The sequence below is a fragment of the Melospiza melodia genome, chromosome 15 (genome assembly GCF_035770615.1).
Source record: "Melospiza melodia melodia isolate bMelMel2 chromosome 15, bMelMel2.pri, whole genome shotgun sequence".
Lineage (NCBI taxonomy): Eukaryota > Metazoa > Chordata > Aves > Passeriformes > Passerellidae > Melospiza > Melospiza melodia.
Genome location: NC_086208.1, coordinates 14,974,339 through 15,000,764, shown reverse-complemented (window position 1 = coordinate 15,000,764; position 26,426 = coordinate 14,974,339). Strand labels below are relative to the sequence as shown.

Below are 26,426 nucleotides of genomic sequence, written 5' to 3'. Positions count from 1 at the left end.
TTATTACGGAAGGAAGCCGTTCCTTCTATAACTGATAACTTATCTGGTATACATCAGACTTTCCCCAGTCTTCTCTCTGTTCCTGCTTTAATAACTCATCCCCAAACACGTTGTTCCTTTGTCAGGACTATACACTCACTGTGCCCACATTTAAGAGAAAGCCCTCTTTGATGGCAAGGTTTCTGTAGCAGGGCTGTTTAGATTTGTTGTGATTAAATCACATCCATTTTCTAATTTGTACCTTACACACATTCAAATCCCTCCTTAAGCCCGAGCTGTACAGGCACATTTTGTCTTCACTGCTGACTTAATCAAGCAGTGGAGAGCTGCTGTGTGCTCTCTGCAGTCGCTGTCTCTTGCACACAGAGGAGAAAGGGGAGAAAGAAACACTTTGCAAAGAGCTGCTATTATCCACGCGCTACGGCGACGGCATATTTAGTGTTTGTGGCTCTAGGGCTGCAGCAATTAATTGTGTGTCTGACACTTGGGTTGGCACAGCCCGGCACCCAGAGCTTTCCCATCGCCCTGGTACCCGTGCCTGCCAAAACCAGCCCCCACAGGCCTCTCCCCAGGAGTGCTGGGGGGACTGGAGGGCGAGCTGCCACACTGCCCAGCTCTCGGCAATGCTGGGTGTGGGGCAGCTGGGGTGGGCAGCGACACTGAGGGGCTCTGAGAGCAGCCTAGGGTCTCCATCCCTTCCCCATCACACAGTCCTGCTGGGGTCCTCCTCTCGCCCCCAGTGCCAGTCTTTGTCACCATCCCCCGTCAATGTAAAGATGCTCTCAGGGGCTGAAGAGGGGAGTGCCCCCCAAACCCCACTTCCCCTTCATCCCCTCCTGCTGCAGGTGGAGCATCCCCACCACTCCGGGAAAACCCTGAAATCCTCCTCCACGTCGCCCAGCCCTGTCTGCCTGCACACGGAGAGGGGGTGCTGGGGGTCGGGGCTGTAACAGCGGAGACCCCCGGCCCCCACCTTTCGCGGGGCTGCGCCTCCCTCGCTCGCTCCCTCCCTCCCTCCGCCGCTCCTCGCGAGCGACGCTGCCCAGCGTGCGCGGAGGGAGGAGGGAGAAGGGAAGGAGGGAGGAGGGAGGGGACCTCCCTATCTGGCTCTATCTCCTCGGCTGCCTCTCACATGCTCCGGGAGGGCGATGCGGCTCCCCGCGTCCCGCTGAGCGAGGCCGCCTGCACCCCGCCGGGGCTGCCCGCAGGGCGGGGGGCTGCCCGCGCCCCTCGGCCTCCAGCGCCCCGCCACCCCCGCTGACGCCCGTGGGGGCTTTTACTCTTTTATTTCATTCGGGTTTTATTTTATTTCGTTTTTTATTTTTGTTTTATTTACCCCTCTTGGAAAAAAGAATATTAAAAACAAACAAAAAAAAAGCCGCCGCTGCCTGCACCGACCCCCGCGGGGCTGGAGAGGCTGATGCGGCCGCCAAGGTAAGCGGGGAGGGGGCTGGGGACCCCCCGGCCGCATGTCCCCCGGTTCCCTGCATGGCCCTTCCTCCTCCGGACCTGTTGAGGCTCCCGGTCCCCTCCTGGCTCCCCCTTTCCTGGCCGTTTTTATGAAGAACCTGGATTATTCCCGCTTCCCCCGGCCCGGCTCGGCGCTAGCTGGCATGCATGAGGTTATTCATTTATCCTCCCTTCTGATGGTTGCCACTAAAGCTGCTCCCTGCTGCGCTAAGTCAGTCGAGTAATTCCTTGCAGACCACTGATGAGAACTGTAAACATCCTCCCCAATATTTCCCCCTTTCCCTCGGATTACTCATCCCGGGGCTGATCGCGGTTATCGGGACCGGAGCGGGGACACAAAGCTCTCCCCTGGTTCCGAAGTGCCCGGGGGCTTTAGGAGCCCCGAGGGGAGGAGGGCGGGGGGCGACAGCTGGACAGATGTGGGACACGGCTGGGACGGGCACATCTGTGCGCAGGGAGAGGATGGGCAGCTGGAGTGCGCCAGGGCAGCGGGAGCGACTCCGTTCCTGATGTCCTGAGCCCGTAAATCGCCCAAAAATCTCTTCCAGCAGACGGAGGGGACAGAATAAAGCCCCCAGACAGGACAGGTCAAATGCACCAGGCAGAGCAGCCCCTGTCCGAGCTTCCCCTCTGGGACATGCACGTTGCCCTTCCTAAAAATTCCATATATTTATGGAAACCGGGCTGCGTTTGCAAGACAGGTGCTTTTTGTTGTGGTGGTGGTTGTGAAGCAGGAGATGAAAGTTTGGTGTTGTTTTGATGTGATTCTTGATTGCTGCCTGTTGGAGTAATTGCATCGCAATTGCTCAGAGGTAGAATCAATTTCCCCAAATTGAGATTTTAATGGGAGCTCGCAAACTGCTGTTATGTCATGTGGTTTAAGGCGGCGTTGGATTGCATTTATTTTATAAACTGGATACTTTTGCAGGCGGCGCAGGGATAACAGCACCACCCAGTGGGGCCGCAGCCCCGGCCCAGCCCAATCCCAGTACAGGCCAGTACCAGCACAGTTTATCCCAGTCCCAGCTCAGCTCTAGCCCTGCCTTAGTCCCAACTCAAACCCCGGCCTTAATCCCAGCCCAACCCTAACCCAGCCCAGCCCCGAGCCAGGCACGCCCGGGACGACTCCTGGTGCCAACTCCACGATGCTCCCTCTTCACAAAAACTCCCGTTTTTGTTTGCCAAAATACCCACAGAAGTGCTGGATTAAAGTTGTTTGGGTTTGGAGGTTTTCCCCCCATAAGAAGGAATGTCTCTTTCTCAGATATTCAGGACAAAGTTTTAAATCAGCTGAGGTCACTGTCACTCAGTGCCTCACAACTGAGAATGCAGGAAAGGCATCCTGTGTTGGGTTGTATTTCTGGCCACTGCTGCTGCAAATTGACAGAAGGAGACCTGGCAAGGCTGATTGGGTTTCACAGAGCTTTTTCCAGAGGATCCTTCAAACAGCCCTTGCTCAAAGGGCTGCAGATGTGGGCTTGCAAACATTCAATGCCATCTCCCACCTTTAAATAGGATGGAGGAGATGTCCTTAGCTGACCTGTCAGTCAGAGGAGGGGAATTGGTGAACTATGTTTGCACTTTCTCGACATGTCAGGAGCTTTTAAAAGAAAGACTGTCCCATCACACAGACTGGCTTCTGTCTCTGCTGATAAGCACCCTGTTCTCTGCAATTCTCCTGGTGTCCCTGCCCATGGCAGGGGAGTCAGAACTAGATGTTCTTTAAGGGCCCTTCCAACTCCAACCATTCTGTGATTCTGATCATTTTTTGGCAGTTCAGACTTACCCATCTTTTCTGCTGAGCTGACATTTGGCCATTTGAACTTGCTCTAGGGAATCTCCCAGCCCATCTTCTATTTTTGCTTAGAAGGGAGCCCAGATGTGAAGAAGATACACTACAGAGATATTGCTTGATATCTACCCCAAAGAGGAGACTGGGCCAGGCAGACCAGCTCCCTGCAGAGAATGAAATACACAGCTGGTGAATTCCAGCCAGCCCTCCAAACACTGCCGAACAAGGGATGGTTACATGTTCTCATGTGCAGGAATTAGGCCTTGCCCCCCCAGGGCTTTGCCAGTGAGGGAAAGGGAGAGACACAAATGAGTGTTAACAAGTTAAAAAAAAAAAAAAAAAAAAAAAAGTCAATGTGATGAACTCTATTTGCTTTAAAATAACCCTGCTTGTTTTGTTTTCTGTCATGGGTAAGACTGGAAGTTTTCCACCAGCCCATCTTCCCTTCCCCTTATACAGCCTGGCTGTTTCTCAGCATTTAGAGGTGATTTTTATGGCTGTGGGCTTGGAGCAGGCAATTTGAGGAGAGAAGGTTACCCACTGTGACTTCAGTGGGGGTTGCTGATAATCAGTTAATCTGCAGATGCGAGGATGCAGGTCAACAAAGAGTTCTTACATTTCATTTACTGGTGGCACAAAGATGTAATTTTTTTTCCGCCTTTCACAACCGGCCTCTTTTTACACAGCCAGGTTGGTGAGGCTGATGGAAAGGAGGATTTAGATAAACCAACAAACTCCTCTCTGCACTGTGCTGTGCAGGAGTGGGTCACCCTGCAAAGCCCAGCTCTGTGCCATCCCCTCTGCCTGCCCCATCCTGCTGATGCCAAAGTTCAGTGCAGGGCACTAAGGAGATCTCAGGGGGACATTTTCCTGCTCTACCTGCAAGGAAATATTGGTAGGGAAGAAGTTTAGAGGCGTATTTGGCAGTTTGGAATGATTAATAAAAGGAAGGTATTTAAATTTAATTGCAGATATTAGATGTGGCTGTTACTGCAGAAAGATGTTGGGGGATTTTTTGATCTTCTTATTCAGGGGGTGTTTTTCTTTAGTAAGGGAATTGTTCAATGCACAAGTGTTTGCTTTTATTTTCACAAACATTTTGGGATCAGTCATCAAACCTCTCCAGGCAACAACTTGGGGGTTTCCGTTCCAGACTTCCTTTCTTCCTCCTTTAAGGAGCAGCTTGCTTTTTTGCTGCTCACCCCAAACACACACGTATCCCTGCAGAGCATTTCAGGATTAGCTTCCTGCAGGAGTGATTATGGCTTATCCCAGACAAGCCACAAGTTGAACGCGGTGTCCTGAGGCAGAGCAGGAATGTGGAGATAGTGGTGTGAAAAGTGGCCGCACAGAAAGTTCACGGGAGAGTCAGGAGCAGACCAGGAGCCCCGACATCCACTCCTCTAACTACCAGTTGCAGCCCTCAGAAATACCCATGTTTACTATTTTAGCCATATAATTACAGGTAGTGAATGATTCCATTAGGAAGGCTGTGAGGGCAGCCCTCATCTGCAAACCTCTGGCTTCAAATCAGCCACATTCACTCAGCCCCACTGAAGCCCACAGCCACGCAGGGCAGAGAAAAGGAAAGTTCAGCCCAGCTGAGTGTCCCATGGGATCTGAGACTCCTCCAGCATCCTGCAAATGCCTCGGAGAAGGCTGTGATTTGCATGTCAGCCCTCCACAGTGACAGCAAACACAACAACAAGGTGCAGATGACCACGGAGGTGCCTGCGCCCCGGAGCTGAGCCGCTGCCGTGGTTGCATGTCAGCGGTGGGTGGTTTCCCACATTCTGTTTGCAAGGAGCATCAGGCTCAACCCTGCCTGAACAGGGAGTCCTGCATGGGCTTTGAGAAGGAAAGAAGTTGGGGAAAAGGCAGTAACTCCACATTTCCAAGCCTAGCCATCCCCATAAAGCAGGGCACAGATTTGAATTTCACACAGCGTCTGATTCAGAAGTGATTTAAAGTCCAAAGATTTGATTCAGCTAAACAGAAAGGTGAAGTTTATTTCGAAACCGTGTAAGGGGGAGCAGGATTTCAGAAACACACCTTATTTGGGGCCTTTTCCTCCCCGAAGTTACGGTTTGGACACATCTGTTGTTTTCTCCAGCGAAATCCGCTGCTTTGATCAGTGCCAAGAACAGCAATCCCATTTGCAATGCATGATGCAACGGAGCAAAATCAAGGAGAAATTTTTACAAACTGGAGCCAGGGGCATCCGACCTTTGCTTTATGGCAGCACCGTTTTCCCTACACCAAAGGCAGAATTTCCATCAAGGGTCTTATTTTAACTGTAATGCCTCAGACTGGATTCCAGGCTATCACTGCAATGTGTCAGCCTGCCCCAAAACGGCAATACCAAAGTGGTGCTTTAGGTCAAACCATCAAAGCAGCCTCGCAGCAGCTATTTAACAGCTGGGTTTTAAAAGTTCCTAATTCAGATGGGGTTTTTTTTAGTTAAACAGATCGTGTTAGATGTCATCAGCCAGGATAACAGCAGAAATTATGCTTTTTATTTTGAAATGAAAGCAAAAGTCGCATTGCAAGAGGAGAGGGTGGGAGCAAGAGGAAGGGGTTTGAGGTCTGGAACGCCATCCCCTGGATCTCCCCCCGTTCCCTGGGCTCTCCCCAGCTCACAGACCCTCTCTCTCCTCCCCCTAGGCCCCTTCCAGCTCCAGCTGCCTACACATCCCATCAGCAGGCATTTCTTCTTGGGTGGTAGGAGCAGCTGGCAGGGTTTGGACATACTTGCCCCTGTTTGACATCCCCCACAAAGAGGTGCTTCGAGTCGGCGTTCCTCCCACACTGCCTCTGCTACAGGTCTGGATCCGGCCTGCCAGCTTTCATCTCCTGCCCAGCTCTGCCCACTCTGGCAGCTCCTCTGCACACAGAGCTCCCTCTGACTGTAGTGGACACCATCTGAGCACAGCTCTAGGACCAGCAGGACCAAAGCAGATATTCCGTTAGGCAGGCAGGGCCACAGGATTTTTGGATCCCATCTGGGTCCCAGATGGAAATGCTGCAGTGTTTTAATTCCTGTTGCAGCTTGGATAAAGCTCCAGAGAAGCTCCTCCTTCTCTGGAGGCATTGGGGCTCACTCCCCTCATGGAGAAATAGATAGGTGTTAAAAGATATCTTTGCTTCTTGGATATTTATTCCCATCTCCTCTTCCTCTTTCTATGGGATATTTGTTGTACTGGATCGCAGATTCAATCCATGATAGGAAGGAGATCACAAACTGCTATTAAAAATTTTAAGCCACAGTCACTCAAAAAAGCATCCTTAAGGATGTTTATGAGCTAGAAGAGGAGGTTTCCAAGAATAATTAGAAGAAATGTCAAGGAGTTTCCCAACCTATCCCAACCCGCAGGAGGAAAGAAGCATGGTCTTACAGAGTTGGGAGAAGGGTGGTGTGAAACAACCAGCATCCTTTTATTCTTTGCATAAGAACCCCAAAAGAAAGGAGATGAAACATCCGGATGGCAAGGGGACACGCCATCAAAGGGGAGCTAATGATCCAAAACAGGGAAGTCATTAAAGCCTACACCCCTGGGCACCCTCATTCAGAGGTGGTCTTAGTTCACTGTGGCTAAAACATCCCTCAAGGGGAATTGTTAAGAGATCCAAGCTAAGTGGATGCCTTCCTCCCAGCCTAGCCCTCTCATGGGTGGCACAGACCCCTGGGATGGTGGGGATGCAGATCCAGTCTGCTCACCTCCACACAATGTGGCATTGCAGGAGGGAGAAAAGAGCAGGATCTTGAAACCCAGCAGGCAAACGCCGGTGTGCTCCAAGCTGCTGTTCCATCTGATGGCCTGTGAGCAGGCAGGGCAATCCCAGGGTTGGCGCCTGCCTGGGACCGCCCAGAGGGTCTCTAAGGGAGGTTTAAAAGTGAGACCCTGGGACAACCCTACCAAGATAATGAGTGAGACTTTCCCCCAGTGAACATCCAGGTCTGTAAGTGCAGAGGAGGCAGTGGTGGTGGCCCTGAGTGAGTTTAGGTATTGTTATTCATCTCCATCGGTCCTTGGTGGGCTGGCAGCTGGATTTGGGCACCTGACAGCCATGCCCCTATGTAAGGAGTGCCAGTCTAGTGATAAGGATCTATGAGAGTTGCTGTTTCTGAGTCACCTGGGGTTACTTCACCGCTGCCAGTGCAGGTGCGGGTGAATGACCTGGAACTGTTGTGAAACTCTCACCTACCATGGTGCCAGGGCTGGGAAGATATGGAGGAGCTCCATGTGCTGGGGGAACACCATCCCCCAGCAGGCTGGAGACCTCAGTGACGCTGTCACAACCCCTACCCTGCACCAGCTGCCTAAAGCCTCCCTGCCTCAGTTTCCCTCCTGTGCTGTACCACAGCCCCTTTACCCCAAACTGCTTAATTTTTGGGCGCAGGATCCCAGGGCCAGGTTACCTTATTTAGATCAAAGGGCTCTTGGAAAGACCACGAGAGAGGGGCAGGGAAGGCACAGTGTGTGTTGAGACCCGATGGGGTGGGAGGAAGCCCCTCTCCCAAAGTGCCACCGAGCTGCGATGCTGGCACACATCCCGTTACCCATCCTGTGTGAGACCACCGCCACCCCCTTCCCTGGGGGCACACACAGCAGATCTCGGTGGCCCCATCTCCAGCCCCTGTTGGGGTCCCTCCCCGGCTCTTTCTGGCCGCTCCTCCCAGCCGGGCTCCCATGGCCGCGGCCGCTCCCGCCCCTTCCCGCAGCATGGCCGGGGAGGCGGGCGCGCTCGGAGGAGGAGGCGCAGCGCAGGATGCAGGCATTGGGAGGCAGCGGGATGATTGATGGCTGGGGCTGGGTTGGAATGGGAGGGGACGGAGAGGAGGAGGAGGAGGAGGAGAAGAAGGAGAAAAAGTCTGTGTAATCTTTCAGTGCGGAGCCCGGAGCTGGGGCCGCCCGTGCCTGCCGCGCTCCGCGGAGCCATGCGGGGATTTTGATTTCATTTTTTTCCCCGAAGTTCTTTCGATTGATTTATTTTTCCCTTTTTTCCTCCCCTTTCCTCTCTCCCCTTGTCTTTTTTTTTTTTTTTTTTTTTTTTTTCCTTTTTAAACTCTTCTTCCAGGGAGAGGATAGTGGTTAAAGCTCGAGCTGGATGGATGGGTATGGGGAGAGGGGCAGGATCCACAGCCCTGGGACTTTTCCAAATCCTCCCTGTCTTTCTCTGCATCTTCCCTTCAGGTAAGGAACAGCCTCTTTATTTTGCAGACTTTTTCCTTGTGTTTCTGGCAGCCCTTGGATCGCCGCCCCCGTTCCCCTGTCCCTGGGCCTCTTTCCCTCTCCCTCTCCTCGCAGCAGTTTGCCACATGTTTAAAATAAGCAAGTGGGGCTCGGTTTTGGTGCGTGCACCCCCGATTCCCCGCTCCCCAAGCAGTCGCGGTGGGTGTTTCTCCTTGACCTCATCTTCTTTGTCTCCCCGCTCCTCATCCCACAAGGAAGGAGATGGTGGAAATCAAAGCGGCGAAGGCAGCCGGGAGGAGGGAGGTGTTCCTGACAGCGCCAGGTTACCTCCTTCTGCCCTTCCCGGCTGCCGCGAAGGGAAGGGGGGACACCGGTGGGGTGACCCACGTATGCGCACCCCCACTGGAAATTTCTACGGTGGGAGCGGTGTGTGCTCCACGCTGCGAGCCCCCGCGGCGGGCAGAGGCGGGGAGCGGTGTCGGAGGGGCTCGGGGGGTGTTTGCGGTGTGGTCTGGGGTCTGTGGGGGCCCGGGGGTCGCACCCCACAGAGCGCGGGGGGAGCGCGGCCGCGGGGCGCACCTGGGCGGGCGGGGGATGCGCGGGCGCTCCGGGCGGCCGCCCCTTCTCGCTCCCCGCCGCACGGCTCCGGGGGCTCGGCAGCCTCGTTTGCTCGGAAAACTTGTCCCTGCCTGGGCCGGGAGCTGTTGTGCTGTCCGAGGGCGGGATGGCAACCAAATGGTCCCGCGAGCATCGGCACCCCCGGGCCGGCCGCTCGCACCCGCCGCGGGGCTCGGCCCCCCGCCGCCCCCGGCCCCGATGTTTGTATTGTGTCAGAAAAGGGGAGAATTTCAGAATTACAGCTGAAAACGCCATCTGTTTCCAATGAATCCCCCATAGTTTTTCACAATGTTTTTGGCAGATCTCTGCCTGCAAATTCCTTCAAGCCCTGAGTGCTTGTTTTTGTTGGGGGAGGGGAAACCCAGTCCACAGAGGCGGATTTGTTCCTTCCAAAACTCTCCAGTTTCTTTACCTCTTTTTTTTTTTTTCTTTTTTTTTTTTTTTTCACTTGCAAGGGGGGAAAAATTGAGAGAAAGCAGGAGGGCGAAAGAAAAACTCGAAGGCTTAAATCTCCCTATCTCCCTTTTTGTTTTTCTAAAACTTTCATTTGTAAAAAAAAGAAAAAAATCTAATTTATTAATTTTAAAATCTCCTCTGCCTTTCTTTTGCATAACCGTAGGTGAAGTAGTCTTGCACACACATGTAGGAAATAAATAAATAACTGCTTTACGCCCTTCCTCCCATCTTTGCCCTCTTCGCCCTCTTCCAGGAAGACCTTTTCAGCGCTGCCCTTAGCACTGAGGTGTCTCTCTGGACCCCACTCTTCCCATGAACCTTCCCAGCAGGCTGGAAGCTGAACCCCCTGTTTTTTGGGGGTTTTTTTTCTGGAAATTCTGGAGCTGCTCCCTTATGTGTTGCTTAACGCCCTTTTTGGAGCGGTTGAGTTGCAGAGCGTCGAGGCTGTGAGATTTACGGTGCAAGAAAGAACTTGATAGGAGATCTGGCTGGCTGCTTTGTTTGATTCTCCCTTCAGCAGTCAAATAAGGTGCAAAGAACTGGCAGAACGAGGCGATCCAGAGCCCGCGGGAGCGGGGCGCAGGCGGAGTCGGGGCTCCCCGTGCCGTGGGCTGCGAGCAGGCTGGGGGCTTTTTAAAAAACCTTTGTGGGTGGGAAGGTAGGGAAAAAGGGGGATTTATTCCCTGCCATGTCCTTTTTGCCCCTTTTTCCCTATGCTTCCTGGGAATGTGTGGGTTCCCAGCAGGTTCGCAGCACCAAGGAGGCTGGGAGCTTTTAAAAAACCTTTGTGGGTGGGAAGGTAGGGGAAAAAGGGGGATTTATTCCCTGCCATATCCTTGTTGCCCCTTTTTCCCTGTGCTTCCTGGGAATTTGTGGGTTCCCAGCACCAAGGAGCTGCTTTATGGTGGGAAGGTAGGGAAAAAGGGGCGTTTATTCCCTGCCATATCCTTTTTCCCTATGTTTCCTGGGAATTTGTGGGTTCCCAGCAGGTTTGCAGCAGCAAGGAGGCTGGGGGCTTTTTTAAAAGCTTTTAGGGGAAAAGGGGGATTTATTCCCTGCCTTATCCTTTTTTCCCTGTGGTTCCTGGGAATTTGTGGGTTCCCAGCAGCACCAAGGAGGCCTCGCAGCCCTCCTGGGAGCCCCAGGTGAGCAGGGCCGCTGGAGGCTGCCCAAGCGGGCGCTTGGCGTGTCAGATCAGTGCCTTGCCGAGTCCTGCCCTATTTATTTATTTGCTTAACCCCCCCTGCGTTCGCAGCCCGGGCTGGATTCCCACTTGTGCTGCTCTCACACTGGTGGCTTCGCCCTGCTGCCTCCTGGGCATCCCGTGCCCTTGGGCTGGGTGCTCTGGCCGTAGGTCAGGGTGACCGTGAGGCAGCTGGGGAAGGTCTGGGCAGAGCACGCCACTGGCTCATTGTTTCCTTGGCAGAAATTCTCCTTGGAACTTGTGCCATGTCCCAGTGTTGGATGCTCATGGGTGCTCTCCCAGCTGAGACCCTGATCCTCCTGGGTGAACGAAACCTGTGCCTCCCAGTACAGGCTGTGCTTCGTTTTCTTGCAAATCCTTTTGTACTTCCAGAATCTGGCCCTGGGTGGTTTTGCCCCAGGTGTGGCAGGCTCAGCTTTGCTTTGGCTTTCCCTGTTTGTTTCCAGCTTGGCTGTTTTGGCTGTAATACACTTCTGCCTCCATAAAAATTTGGAGTTTTCTGCTGTTGGTCCATCCAGACAGTGCAGTGGTTTCCAGATAAGGATCCAACCTTATTGAAGGGTTGTCAATAAATGGCTTTTGTCTCAGCAGCAGAGAGCTGATGGCAGCATTAAGCCAAAATTGAGATGGTTTCGAGGCTAAAATAACCCCCAGAGTGCTGTGAACACGGAGCCCATCCTGGGGAAGGTGGAGGCAGGGGAGGAATGCGCCTGTGCGGGATGTTGTCAGGGCAGAGAAGAAGGGAGGGATTCAAACGTAAACCTGGAAATATTTTGGCTTCCCTGTTTTGTTGCAAGCTTGGAGCTGGTCTCGTACTTGGAACAGGGAGTTCTCTGCCATTGCCAGCAAGGCACGTTGTGGGGCTGGAAGGAGGCGCCTTGTTTTTGTTGTAGATGGGGTGGATATGTTGCTTTTTTCCACAGAAAATCGTGGAATTCCTGGCCCTTGGTTGCTGGGCACAAGGCAGTGTAAGAGTGACTTTGGGTTTATCATGGGAACAGTGGAGGTTTCTTTCTCTGTGGCATGGACAGCTGTGCTGAGTCGGATGTGCACATGAAAGTGCTCACAGGGCTGGGCAACCATAAAAACTTCCTGACCTGGGGGCTCTTCTTGGGCTGTGCCCTGACCTGCTGTCCCTGGAGAGCCAGGCTGCGGCCCCAGTGACAATGAGCTTTGTGGTCTCTCTTCTGGCTCCCTGATGGGCACAGCCCATAAAGCATCCGAAGACTCTGGCGTGGCAGTGTGTGGCCCAAGCAAGCCCCTCCTCAGCCCATCAGTCCTTCAGAGGATCCCACAGCCAAGCCCTATTGCTCCCAAGGGATAAGTGTTGGTGAGACAGTGAAAGAGGTCAAAGATGAGGGCTTTTGATCCATCTGGATGAGTTTGATTTGGTCTGATTTGCTTTTCCTGTTGGAGCAGACACCAGACTTGGAGTAAGGGGGAGTGTAGGAAGCCAGGACCAAAAGAGCCTCAGGGTCCCAGATGGTTGGAAGAGGGCTGAGGTGAGCTCAGGGCTGCTGGAATCCAGGAGTGATGTGTGCTGGGATGATGGAGAAAGGGTTTTGGGGAAAATGGGGGTTGCATGGAGATGCAGCTGTGGTGGGCAGATGAGGGGTGCCCTGACCTGTGTCTGGCTGTCCTTGCAAATCCCATCCTGATGCCACAGATCAGGAGTGAGCTGTGCAGGCAAAGTCCTGCCTGACCATGCACAGCATCCAGAGTGCACTTGTTAGAGGAGAGCTCCTAAATGCCTTTAAAAAGCTCTGTAGCCTGCACTTGGCAGCTACTGGGATGAAAAGAGGAGGATATTTATTCCCTTGTCTGTGAGCTCTCAAAATAACAGTGCGTTCGATTGTAGCCTCAAGATTGCTTTGCACTCAAGTGCAGCCCGGCTGAGTAAATCACTGCTCCACCAGCTGAAATTCCTGCAGCAAGGGGGAGAATTGAATTATAGCCAACTGCAAAACCAGATGCCATCCCCTTGATGAAGTCATCGGGCTCTCACTGCAGAGAACAAGCTGGCTCCGACACACACACACAGCCCTGGTAGGCGCAGACTGAGCTGCCCTGTCTGACTCTGCCGTGGTGTTTGGGGTGGCCAGGGTCTCATGTCCCCACAGCTGCTGGGACAGCAGGTCCTTCAGAAGGGTGTCAAGTCCCACTTTGTACTGCATGAGCATCCAGAAGTGTTTTGCCATTCAGTTCCCAGCAAGGAGAGCTGTCCCTGACGTACAGGTTTTATGGGTCAGGCAGAGAGCAAGCTTCACTTGAGGCCAAAGAATTTTCTCCTCCCTTGGTTTCCTTTCCTTCCTGGACAGCTGTTGACTTTGGTCCCCAAAGCCTTAGGAATGATCTATGGCATTTTGGGTTTTGGACAAGCTACCTTTTTCTCCTGCTGTGTGACACACTCCAGCTGGCCCTTTCTGAGATGACAAGGGCATGTGGCAGGACATGACTCCAAACTTTGCCAGCCCACAGTGATGAGAAAGCATCGCTGTGCTGGGATACAAGTGGGGAGCAGTGGGACTGGTGGAGTGGGTTCCAATTAGAAAGTTACTTTTTCTTCTTAAATTTAAAACCTGAATCCAGGAGAGGCAGCATTTAAAAAGCAAATAAACCTCTGAAGGTCTGTGGCTGTGAAAGATGAACAGGCTCTTGTGGCTTCCATGGGGTATGAGCGATGGGGACGGAATCTGGTGCTGGGTGGGAGCCCAGCCTGCAGGAATGGATCCACAGGGTCCCCTGCATCCCCAGGTGGGGCTCCAGCATCAGTCAGGTGTCTTGATGGTCTGGTGGGGCTGCTGCCTTCCAGCCGGGCACAGCTGCCACCCCACGCCCTGCGCAAGCCAACGCCTCCGATTGAGATGCCGCAATTTTTTGGCAGACATCTAATTGTATAAATTTGCCTCATCCAGATTTATGTGCTCCGGGCTTTTCTCCATCTCCTCGTTTTGTATCTCATTTACCTCTGCGTTTGAAGGGTTGAAATTTCACAAGAGCGCAGCGGGGATGATTATTCCTAGAGGGAATCCACACCTGTGAGCAGAAAGCGTTTCCCTGCCAGCCCCACCACGGCCCGGGCGAGGGGGAGGAGGGCGAGGGACCCGCTGCCACACCTGGGGGGCCCCCGGGCACTGGTGGGTGGCAGCACTGCCTTCAAAGGCTCCCTGGGAAAACAGCTTTGGCGTGGGGAGAGAGATGTCTGCTGGAAACCTGAAACACTCGGCGGTGGGGGTGGCTGGCAGAGGTGGCCTTATCCAGGGACCGCTGCTCCAGAGGGCTGGGGACATGAATGGCTGAGGAGGAAGGTGAGGGTGCTGCTTCATGCAGGGCATGAGAGTGCAAATTCACCTCTTTTCCCACGATGCTCATCTTGGGTGAAAGCCTTAACATCCTTCAGTGTCCTCATCTCTAAACTGGACCATTTGCCTGAGGAAATTTACCAGCTCTTGGGAACTGTTGGTGAAAGTGCCCGGGTGCACTCCCAATGGAGAAAGTCAGGTGTGCAGCTCCAGAAAGGCTTCCTAGCCTGCAGCACCCTGTGCTGCTGAGAGCCAGCTTTGTTAGTGCCCTCCTGCAGAGGAGGAGTCAGAGATCACTGCCTTAGCCTTCCCTCCCTGCTCATCCTCCATCCACCAGCTCATGGAAGAGTAAAACCTGCATCTCCTGAACCACCTAATGCCACAGCTTCCTCTGAGCAGGCAAAAGCTCAACAGCTGAGGCAAAGGCAGCACTAAGGCCCAAATCCCAGGAGGAAGATTCAAGAACAAAGTCTGTGATTCTGTTGCTGTGCTAGTTCCCCCTCTCAGCCCATCGTGCCCACTGAACTGCCCAAGGTTTGCTGGTAGTTCTCAGAGCAGCACGGCCCTGGCTGGCAGCTCCATGGGTGTCTGCTCACCCTTCTCCCTTTTCATGGATGCTGAGGTGAGCCTGGAGGAGCATTGCTGGCTGGGGGCTGGGAGAGCTGCCCTGGCTGGCGCGGAGCATGCCGGGTCAGCCGAGAGCCGAGTCTGGAGCCAAAAGAGCTGACTAAGTGACAGCCGCGATCAAGGGCTCCTTCGGCGGCGTGCAGCAGTTTGTGCTGGAGCTGCTGAAGACACTGACTCTGCTGGTTTCCTGCCTGTACTTGCCCCGTGTCTCTGTGATGCCTGCAGAGGAGAGATGGGGGGCCGTGAACTCAGTGCTGAGGACAGAAAGGAGGTGGCCATGGCGGGTCCTCTGGATGATTTAGTGATTGACACGGGCTGAAACGAGAAAAATCCTTCTGTGTCCCTCTTCTGACTTCAAGGAGCTGGTTTCTCCTTCCTCCAGCATCCTCTTGAGCAAGACAAGGACTGGGTTTAAGGAAGCTGCGTGGTTTGAAGTGTGCTCTGTGGTACTTCTAAAATTACTTTATGGTACACAAAGTAGGGCCTTCGCCTGGATTTAGTGCATTTGCTGCTTTTGCCAGTGAAAATGAGCACATATCCCCGGCCCCAGCGTGGAAGGTGGCCCCTCCACCCCAACCTCCCAGCGCACAGCCTTGCAAAATAGGAGCCCCAGCTCTTTAAGAGCTCAGGTTTATTTTTCTCCTCCAGTCCCCTCCTCCTGGTCCTCCCCCCACTTCAGTGCAACTGAAACCTGATCTAATCCCTTTGCACATGGGTAATTTATTGGTCTATTGGGCTTTTCTTGATGGCAAATTGCATTGTCTTTCTTCCTGGGTTGAGGCTTTGGAGCAGTTTGCTGCATTCCTGCAGCTCTTTTCTCAGGGCTGATCTTTCACACCCCCTCTGAGCACAGTCAAATCAGTTTTATTGGGCCTCTTTGTTATGCAAACAAGGCAATAATAACCAGGCTATTATTCTGCAAGATTGTGCTTGATTAACAGTTCAAAGGAGGTCGCTGGAAGAGCCCGGCGCTGCCTTCCCGCACAAATCCTTTCACCGAGGCTGGGTCAGGTGGCCCTTGGGTCTCGCTCGCCCCGCGGTGCCCCGTGGGGTGCGGCAGAGCTGTCCCTGCCCGTGACATCCCATCCATCAGGGCTGCCCCAATCGCTCCTTTCTCTCCCTGGTGTGACAAGGCGCCGGCTGATCCGTGTCATAAAATAGAATCGCACAATGATTTGAGTTGGAAGGGGCCTTTAAAGGTCATCCCGTCCAACCCCCCTTCCATGGGCAAGGACGTCTTCCATCTCCAGGCATGAGACACCCACCACCTCTCTGGGCAAGCTGTGCCAGTGTCTCAGCACCCTAATTGTAAAAAAAATTCCTTCTTTGTATCTAATCTCACAACCCTCATGGGCATCAAATGTGGGTCCAGCATGGCCACCATGAGGAGTGGCTCATGGGGACAACCCCTGGGACAGGAGCAGCACGAGGGGCTGCATACAAAGCACAATGTTCATTCCCTCAGTTTTTGCTGGGGACTCCTGATACCTTGCTGGAAGCAGTCTCTTGTGCCGTGTTTTTAAGGAGCACTGTGATTTATATATTTTTTTTTAACACTTTTGGGGTCATTTTCATGCTGGTGGTGACTGCTGTCTGCCTGTGAGCAGAGCAGCCCACATCTCCTTGAAGCTGGCAGATGTTGCTGGTATTTAGCACCTTGGAGAATCGTGCCTTTCCTATTGAGGTGTCAGCATAAATATGTTTATTTAGATTACTTAAATAAATATGTGTTTAGGAGCCTAAGTCAGGGTGCTCAGATCTGAGGCCAAAGGTAATTACGTTTTACTGTGTTCTCCAAAAAGGCCCTTTACTGCCTGTGTGAGGCTTGCACATCTACACTTCAATCCATGTATTTGGAAAAACGCGGGATGATGTATTTGCATCACATGTGGGTGATGAAATACTTTCCAGCCCGTTAGGAACCAAGAGGATATTAAAAAACATTGCTTAGCAGTGAACACTTTAAAATTAACAGGTCTGGTGAATGTGCATTCAGGAGTCTTAAAAGAATTGGCTTTTGCTTACAGAAATTAATTTCCAGTAATTCTCTTTGTTACAGGAGAACAGATGAAATGTTGGTTTTGTGCTAGTTTTCTATAAGAGCTTGATTTGGGTAAATGAAACCCAGGTTACTTGACACCCACTGAAAGGAGAATAGGGGGGCACTGATAATTAAATGCTGTTAAAGTTAGATGTGTGCATATGTTGAAACACTTAATTTGACATCAGGTAATGCAATGTATTGATGATGAGGGCATCTGATACCCCAGAGCCCTGAGTGTGTGTTTGGTGGTCCATGGCATGTTTTTGAATGGAGGACCAGGGCTTTCCAAACCAGGAGCTCAGGGAAAGGTCACAGTTCATTCATTGCCTGCTCAATGGGATGTCCTGGTTAAAGGGCTGACCTCGGCAGAGTTGTGAGCGTGTTTTTATCCCCGCGTCCTGTCGGGGTGACAGGTTGTGCAGGAAACAAGGCTGCTGGAGGGAGATCTGATGGTGGGGCTGGGCAAACACCTTCCAGCGAGAACTTAAAAGTGCAAACCGTTTAGCTTATCTTGGGGGTTGACAAGGGACTTGATTGCAGTGTGTAAATATCTTTGTGGGAAACACACTTGTCACTAACGGACCTTTTACTACTTTGGAGAAAATCGCTGGTTCTTTTTATGTCCTTACAATGAAGTCAGATAAAATCCACTTAGAACCAAGACCCGTGTTTTGTGGAGGTGATAAACTCCTGAAACAGCCTGCCCGGGAACGGGGTGGCTTTTCAGTGGGTGCAGACCTTACGGGAAATGTCCCTGAACAGATGGGGGAAATGGGAGAGGGCTGTCCTAGTCCAGGTGGTTTTCTGATTTTTTTTCTGGCTTTAGCTTTCTGAAACCGTCGGTTTACAGACAACAAAGGAAATTTTGTTCTCTGGTTTGAGTGGCACCTTTCAAGGCCTTGAAAGAAAATCATGGGGAGGGTTGGGAGGTGGCTTGGAGGGGTTGAAATCACCTGTGTGTGAGGTGAAGGCTGCTCTGCCATGGACAAGAAATCACCCAGACCTGGGGATGTCTCACAGACCCCAGGAGAGCCTTGCTAGGTTCCTGCTTGAGAGGGATTTGTTTCCATGCTAAGTCATCTGTGGTTGAAAAACAGAACCATTGTGAGTCGATGGAAAATAGATTATGCGAAATTGAATAAACATCGTTTCTTGGCCAGGGTACAAATGAGCCTGCACCACTGTGCCAAAGCTGCTGCCAGAGGGGACGAGGCAAGGCTGCTTGGGAGGGGTGAGGGTCGCGTTCGCTTTCCTCCACCGCCTTTGTCAGCTGTGCTCCCTCCCCAGCAGCGTGAGGGGTTTGCACATCATGGGGGTGGCTGGGGAGGTGTCCATGGAAAGGCCAGGCACACACAGGCCCCGCTCACACAGCGCCGGGGCACCTGGACTGGGAGATCTGGCCTTATATGGGGCCCTGAGCGAAACAGCCAGAAGGGGCTCGGTGCCAAAAGTGCAGCGATAACATCGCAGGGCAGAACGCTCCCCCTTCAGGCTCAGGAAGGAAGGAGATGGGCTTCCCTGCCCTCCCTTCGCTTGGGGCTTTTTAATTCAGGACCTTATAAAGTCATGTGTGACCCCGGGCAGGGCAGCAGTGGGGGATGCTCAGCTGGATGTGGGGGGCTGTTCAGCAGGGTCCTCTCTGTCCGGTCTGCATCTCCTTATCCAAGCAAGTGAAGCAAGCCCTTAAAGAACAAGAGGCTGTGGGTTTGTTCGTACTAAAAAAATCCTCTCTACACAGCAGCTGAAGGGCTGGAGCAGGCCAAGTGCTCTGCAAGCTGCTCCCGGGATGACGGGATGCTTTGTGTAGTGCATCGTGGTGCCTTGCTGGGCTGTGGGGTGTGTGTGGCTCCTGCGTGTCCAGGGATGTGTCCTCCAGCTTCTCCTGGGGCTGTGCAGGCAGGTCGGGCTGCAGTGACAGCACCTTCTGCCACACGGAACCCCAAGGCATCCTCAAGCTGCACATTAACATAACAACTAGGAGAGCAATGACTTTAATTGCCTGATGCCACAAGGGTTTGGGATAACCAGCAGTGGTGGCACTGGTCACACTCCTGCCGTGCTGTTTTGACTCCTGCCTTCCATTATGACAGTCCTGGAAAACCACACTCCTGGCATGAACAAGAGAGGGATGTGAAATAATAAATATCTTTAAATCTGACCCCGACATGCAGAAATATGAGCCCATGTCCCAGGTCAGAACCTTGTTGTTGAGTCACCTCTGGTCAATGATGAGTTAAAGGCTTTCCACAGAGCTGCTTGCAGGTTTAAGTGGGATGCTGCCAAGACCAAACAGCTCCCGGGTTCTCGGTGCTGTTGCTAGCATCTGAGTTTATTAAACATGAATTTTAAAACTGTGAGGAACCTGTCACCATTTCCTATTTGCACTTCAGTCTTCTTCAAAACAGAGAGGAGACTGGCTTGTTTCTCACAGCCGAACTGCTCAGTGTTTTATAGTCTTAAGTCTCCCTTTCTGATTTTGCAGCACCAACTCTGTTTAGGTTTCCAGCACTGTGATGTTTAAAACTCAAACATACTGTTTTCTCTGAAACAATACTGGGTTTTGTAACTTTCTTTCTAAACAAATCTGAGATACTTTTGGCACGGATGCCCTGCCAAGCTCCTTCTAAACAAGCCCCAAGACAGGAATATATGGGTACGCCTGCAAAAGGCACCATGAAAGCATCTGGAAATGGTGGGGCTTGTCTTCTCCTCCTCCTGCTGCCTTTTCTGCCTGAACCCATCCTGTTCCCAAGCGCTCTGAGGGAGTCGATTAAGAGGAGAGGAAGGAAAATGCCATGAATTTTAAGTAGTGTGAGCCTGGGTTCACCCAGCAAGAGTCCAAATTGGCAGGGCCAGAGCAGCGTCTGCGACATTCAGCGATGGCCATGTGCTTTTCGCACAGCTGCTTTCAAGTCTGCTCTGGGGAAGCCACACTGCCCCAGGGAGCAGACATTGTGTTTGGGGGGGAAGAAGCAGGATCTGAATTTTCTTTGCCTTCCTCTGCCTTGCCAGGAAGCACCAGGGCTGCGGCTGAGCCCGGCAAAGGCCCTGCAGCCTCTGGCTTTGCTCCGCCTGGGCAGCGCACGGCGGGTGGGAAGGGAAGGGAAGGGAAGGCAAGGCGGGGGCTCGCTGGCATCCCTGCACCTGCTGTGCCGGTTTTTTTCCTCCACCTCTTGTTCTCTCTCAGCGGGCCGTGGTGGGGAACGGGCTCCCAGGGCTGGGCAGAGCCACACGGATGTCAGGAAAGAGGGTTTTTGGCTCCTGTTTCTTTACAGAGGCACAGGGATGAGCGCTGCAGCGTCACCGCTCTGGTGATGATGGATGGCTTCTAGCTGTGCTGCAGGGTGGGTCGTGGCACTGGTCCTGCTCTAACCTGGGCACAGTGCTTGTGATGCTGCTCTGTTTTCCCAAGCTTATAAAGGAGGAAAAGGGAGAGAACTTTGTGCTGGTAGAGATCAGTCTGGAACACAGTGCCACAGTAACTCAAGCAGCACAGAGCTTAGAATGTCAAACCCTAAAAGGGCATTAAAAACCCCATTGCATTAATGATGCTCCCTTATCACTGCTTATGAATATATCCCATTCTTCCACACCATGGTTTCCCCCCATTATCATTCATCTAAAGGCTGCATGTTCTTTCCCTTTTTGGCTTCAATTGGGGCAGATCCTGTTGGTTTCTTCGGCTTTGATGCATGAGAGTTGGGTCATGTGAGAGGGTCACATCTGGTGAGCGAGACCCCGTCACGCGGCCGGGCCGGTGTCATGAGTTTGGGCAGCGGGAGGAGGACGCAGCCTCAGGATGGGCTAGAGTTGGGCAAACCAGCACTGATCCCCTTGTTTCTGTTGCCCTCCCACAGTGACATCTCCATGCAAGATCCTCAAGTGCAACTCTGAGTTCTGGGCGGCCACGTCGGGCTCGCACCACCTGGGCGCGGAGGAGGCGCCCGAGTTCTGCACGGCGCTGCGGGCCTACGCGCACTGCACGCGCCGCACCGCCCGCACCTGCAGGGGAGACCTGGCCTACCACTCGGCCGTGCATGGCATAGACGATCTCATGGTGCAGCACAACTGCTCCAAGGATGGCCCCACGTCCCAGCCCCGCCTCCGGACATTGCCCCCCGGGGACAGCCAGGAGCGCTCCGACAGCCCCGAGATCTGCCACTACGAGAAGAGCTTCCACAAGCACTCGGCCGCCCCCAACTACACCCACTGCGGGCTCTTTGGGGACCCCCACCTCAGGACTTTCACGGACACTTTCCAGACCTGCAAGGTGCAGGGGGCTTGGCCACTCATAGACAATAACTACCTGAACGTGCAGGTCACCAACACGCCTGTGCTGCCTGGCTCCTCGGCCACCGCCACCAGCAAGGTGAGCCTTGTCCCCCTGGGCAGAGGTGGGCAAGAGCAGAGAGGCTTCAGGGCAGCCTTTCTTTCCTTTGTGTCTTCCTCCATTTCCACATCTCCTTGGGGAGGGCAAGACAGAGCATGAGCTCCTCTGAATTTGAATGTCTGTCCCTCAATATCCATCCTTTTTTTGTCCCCAGCATTCACTGAAATGTGGTTTTGTTGAGCACGTCCAGCCCCGTCACAGCAAGCAGGCTGAGGTGTTGCACCTCAGGGGGCCTCCATGGCCAAGCCAGGTATTGCAAATTAAGAGGACTCCCACCTTGGGATTGCTGTGAACAGCCACATCAGGAATGATGCTGGCATCTCTTGGGGGACCCCCAAAGCAGACCCTGGACTGCCCTCCAGGGAGGCTCCAGCTTGCAGGAAAAGCCTGGAGGGAGCTGAGCTCCTCACACTGCCTTCCCCTCTAGCCAGGCTTGTAATTGTCTCTGTGGTTTGCAGCCAAGTCAAGACATATTGTGGGGAACAGTCTGTACTGGAGGTGCTTTGACAGACTAAATAAACATCCTGAAGGTACAAGGCAAACACAGAGAGCCCAAGGGAAAATGTGCTGCTGTGATACAGCAGGACTTGTGTGTCACAGGCTCAGCTTCAGGAGGGACCTGGAGCTGAGGAGCTGGTGTGCTGCCCGTCATGCTAAAGCTCTAAAGCTAACAGGGCACTTTTTGTGCTAAAGAAGGAGGGAGGCTCAGCAGGAGGAATGCTCTTGCTTTTGGAAAATGTCCTGTCCCACCGTGTCTGGGAATTCTGCTTCTCCCTGTGTGTGGGGAGAGGAGAGAAGCACGTGTAGGACAGGGGCTGCTTCTCTGCTCTCATGTCACCCCTTTATGCTGAGCTGGAACTGGCAGTGAGGTTCTGACCTGTCCCAGATAAACCCCCTAAAAGATACTTATCTGATGTCCTTACCTGCTAAAACACATCAAAACCTGCTGAAGGTTGCAAGAAAGTCTGCCTTGAGGAAAGTGGTCCTTAAGGATCCCAGGACCTGCTGGGATCGCAGGATCACCATCTTAATTGAGCTTTTCTCTTCTTATCTGCCTCAGAGGCTTGTGGTGAGGAGGGATCAGTCATGAGATCTGCAGCGTGAGTGTGGGAAGCGCTGCTGTGGGCACTGTGCTGCTGGAAACCATGGGAGCACTCAGTCCTTGGGGCTCTGTGTGTTCTCTGCTCTCTTCTCCAGCCCCACCCCACTCTGCCCAGGTCTCAGTCTCCCCATTCACAGGGCCCACATGGCAGGAGGTCCCCTTTGCCTCTTCTCCCTCACGGGCAGAAAGGTGCTAGAGCAAATCTGCAAGAGCTGGAAGAGGAAACGTAGTTTGTACTGTTTGTACATGCAAATTCTACTCATTTTCCTCCCCAAGTCTTCCCTCCAAAAGCCAGGCCAGCAAGGGAAGAGCAAGCACTGTGAGGTCCTTCTCTGGAAGGGGCCTGTGTTTGAGCCCAGCCAGGGGTGAGGAGGCATGTTGGGCTATGTTTGTGTCATAGAATCACAGATTCATTAAGGCTGGGAAAAACCTCTTAAGATCGAGTCCAACCATTAACCCAGCAGTGCCAAGGCCACCCTGAAGTCACCCCTAGAAGGGCCACCCCACAGGAGCAGGCTGAGCACATGTGTGCCTGTGGGGCTGAGATGGAGCAGGACGTGTTTGAGGGCCCATGGGAGAAATCCTGTTGGTCTGCACTTGGTTAGGGAAACAAATTGGTCCAGCCCTTGGGATGTAAATGCCATGGGAGTCAGAAGAGAAGCTCCACCACCTCCAAGGGAGTCAGGGCTCATCCCTGCTGCCATCTGCCAGCCCTGGAGGCAATGCAGTGCTGCGTGCACGGGCATGCTGCCACAGGCCTGTGAGCTGGGATACTCCACCCAGCTCCAGCTGCAGGGAAGCTCCTCTGCTGGGCCTGGAGATAACAGGCAGATCCAGGTGGTGCATTCAGTCAAGCCTCTGGGTCTTGGATCTCTACACAGTGTTCTCACCCTTTGGCTGGAGCAGGATCACCATGTCTGGGGGGCTGAAAGTCAGGGCCACTTCTTAGGGTGAAGGACTGTGAGAAAGACGGTCATGTTTCTGTCTGGACTGCATCCAGCCCTTCCAGCTCCCACCCCACTGCTGGCTGCTCTCAGGTGGTCATCACTGGCTGTAACCATGCTCATTTTCCTCCCCCACAGCTCACCATCATCTTCAAGAGCTTCCAGGAGTGTGTGGAGCAGAAAGTGTACCAGGCAGAGATGGACGAGCTCCCCGCCGCCTTCGTCGACGGCTCCAAGAACGGAGGGGACAAGCACGGGGCCAACAGCCTGAAGATCACGGAGAAGGTGTCGGGCCAGCACATCGAGATCCAGGCCAAGTACATCGGCACCACCATCGTGGTGAGGCAGGTGGGCCGCTACCTCACCTTCGCCGTGCGCATGCCGGAGGAGGTGGTCAACGCTGTGGAGGACAGGGACAGCCAGGGCCTCTACCTGTGCCTCCGTGGCTGCCCGGCCAACCAGCAGATTGACTTCCAGGCCGTGCGCTCGGCCCAGGCCACCGAGGGCCGGGCCCGCAGGAAGGGGCCCAGCCTGCCCGCCCCGCCCGAGGCCTTCACCTACGAGACGGCCACGGCCAAGTGCAGGGAGAAGCTGCCCGTGGAGGACCTCTACTTCCAGTCCTGTGTCTTTGACCTCCTCACCACGGGGGACGTCAACTTCATGCTGGCTGCTTACTATGCCTTTGAGGACGTGAAGATGCTTCACTCCAACAAGGACAAGCTGCACCTCTATGAAAGGACACGGGTGCTGAGCCCGGGCAACACGGCGCCCACGGGAACGCATCCCGCCCTCTGGGTAGCACTGCTGTGTTTGTGTTGGCTGTGCTTGTTATAGAGGTTTGCTCCTTCACACCTTGGAGAGAAGGGAAAGGGGAGCAGGAGGCAGCCAGAGATGAGATGCAGGTGTTGGAAAACAAGAGATTGGACATCAGAGCCACGTGGGTTGTCCTCAACTCAGTCTCTCTCTTGGTGCAAGTCCTCCACCTTCCCAGCTCTTACCTGGGAGGAATGCGCTGCCAGTGGGACCAGACAGGAGTTTTTGCTGGACTGTACCTTGTCTGGACCTTGCTCACTTCCCCCTCCTCCTGCTGCCATTCGAGGGGGTGCTGGGGAGCCCTTGTAGCACTCCCCTGGTCCCAGCCATGCACATGGTGACTGTGACACTGGCGTGTGTGAACGTGGCTTCGTCTGCAGAGAGCAGAGCCCACGAGGAGGGCACGGAGCAGTGAGACAGGACCAGCACAGCAGGGCAGGATGTCCTGCTCACCGGGGCTGGGCTCTGCTTTTCCTGCTTTGCCCACAGCCCTGCTGTAGCAGAAGGTGCTGCAAGGGGCCCGAATGGTGGGCAGTGATGCCACGCGTGCTTGGCTGCTGGTGCCAGGCACCTTCTGGGTGGAAGGAGGACACGTTCCTCAAGCCTTGGCCTGCATTTTTTGTGGTTCAAAGGCCTCCCCTGTTTTAGCCAGTTCACCTGGCTGATTTCACTCAGTAGTTTGACTCCTGTCTCCCTTGTCTCTGCCTGGACCCACCGTGGACTCTTGATGGGAACGGGAGAAACCTGGCCAGTATTCAAGGGGTTTCTGCAACTTCTGCCCAGCATTGGATGCGTTCCTCACACCCTGGTCACTCCCTGGTCCCCTGACACTGGCAGCAGGGTGGCTGCTCAGTGGGAGACCCAACTGCACCTCCCTCCAGCCCCTCCCTGCCTGTGGCTCAGCCCTGGGATGGAGCAGGAGCGTGGTGCTCTTTATTTTTGCTGCTAGGTCTCTGCTCTGCTCCCCATCCTGGGGCCGCGACTTGCAACCCCATTGCAGACCAGTTGCACCTTAAGCCCTTGAGGGCTTGAATCAGAAATGGGGCGATGTCAGAATTCAGCCAGGAGATGGGATGCAGCAGAGGACCCCCCCAGCTGCCTCCTGATGTCTGTTCCCTGCCTCAAAACCATCCATAATCTCCTTCCCCCACCACGTAGTGCTGCCCATCTCCTCCACTCTGTGTTCCTCTGTGGTTCACCCCATGGCTCACTGAACAAACATCAGGACCACCTTTGGTCTGCGCCTTCAAGACCTCCTGGTGGGTTTCCCCCACCTTTCCTCAGGGGGAAGTTCCCAGAAACAAGCCCCAAAACACACATCACACTTGTGGGCACCTCCTGCTCTCAGAAGGGAGGTCTCTGGGCGTGATGAGACAAGCTAGCACCAGAAGAGGTGGGAAGAGGCTTGGTTTGGCAGTCTGAACTGGTGCCAAGAGGCAGCCTGGTGTAAATACTGAACATGACTATTCATTGTGTCCTTACAGCTCTAGAGCTCCATTTGTAAAGCAGCAGAGAAATGCAAACTTGTGTCAATTGATGTAATTTATATTGTCTCTTTAATATATAGAGCCCTGGCATTGATTTCGTGTGACTGTACAGATGAAAAGATGTAATTGGTTTTTAAATGTTTAAGGAAAGAAAAGAAACAAAAAGATGTGTTTACTACTTTGCTCCTTGCTTTGTTTGCTGATGCCCCAGATACTCTGTTTAGGGAGATTTTGAAATAAGGATATCACAGTTTGGAGGTGCTGAGGGGAGCAGCCACTGGACCACAGCACTGGACAGTTTCATTTCCCAATGCACTAATGCTCAGCCAGGCTGATTTGGACTTTCTGTTCCCTTTGTTCTGGAGAAAAAAAAAATTTATATTCACTAGAAGTTTAAAACTCACCTTTTCAAATACAAAATCTCTCTCTGGGCAAAGGTTTACCCCACAGCTCAATGCAGCTGTGCACAGCCTCCCTCTGAGCACACAGTGCTGCATGAAAGCTGCCTGAGCTGGCCCTGCCACAGCGTGCCAACAGGTCAATTATTCCCTTAAGAGCTCCCCTTCCTATAAAACAATCACCCCACAGCATGGCACGCTGTGGTTTAGGGACAGTTTCCATCCAGGGAAAGTCTGGTTATGGCTTGGCTCATTCCCTCTGTCCAGGTGGGTGCTCCAGTGGTGGCTGGTGGTGTGAGGTGGTTGTTGGGGTATCCCTGTTTTAGAAGCAAACAGTGAAGCACTTTATTTTGGTTGTGTTTGACCCAGTTCTGGTTAAAGGTGAAGTGTGGCCAAGAAGGACCCGATACTTGGAAACAAATAAAACAAAAAAAAAAATACATAGGCAAAGGGGGGACATGCTGAAAATGCCCCCCCCAGCTCCTCCCTGTGCTGAGACCCACGGGAGTGTCACCGCCTGTAAATACTGTAAATTATTTATTGAGAGAAACACAAGTAAAGTTTGAGGTTTTTTTGACAATAAA

The 26,426-nt window shown here is 53.3% G+C and overlaps 1 protein-coding gene across 1 annotated transcript; it reads left to right on the top strand.

Moving 5' to 3' along the window:
* The first annotated feature begins 1,229 nt into the window (after positions 1-1,229).
* Positions 1,230-26,426, top strand: RGMA (repulsive guidance molecule BMP co-receptor a). The gene is made up of 4 exons (XM_063169900.1): positions 1,230-1,434; positions 8,342-8,457; positions 20,566-21,077; positions 23,283-26,426. Exons 1-4 carry the CDS (start codon positions 1,421-1,423, stop codon positions 23,976-23,978), a joined length of 1,338 nt encoding a protein of 445 aa, XP_063025970.1. The 5' UTR covers positions 1,230-1,420; the 3' UTR covers positions 23,979-26,426.

Excerpts from the sequence above, each read along its gene's own strand:
- RGMA (XM_063169900.1), top strand. Across the intron at positions 8,458-20,565 it reads TCTCTGCATCTTCCCTTCAG|TGACATCTCCATGCAAGATC; the intron begins GTAAGGAACAGC and ends GCCCTCCCACAG. Across the intron at positions 21,078-23,282 it reads CGGCCACCGCCACCAGCAAG|CTCACCATCATCTTCAAGAG; the intron begins GTGAGCCTTGTC and ends CCTCCCCCACAG.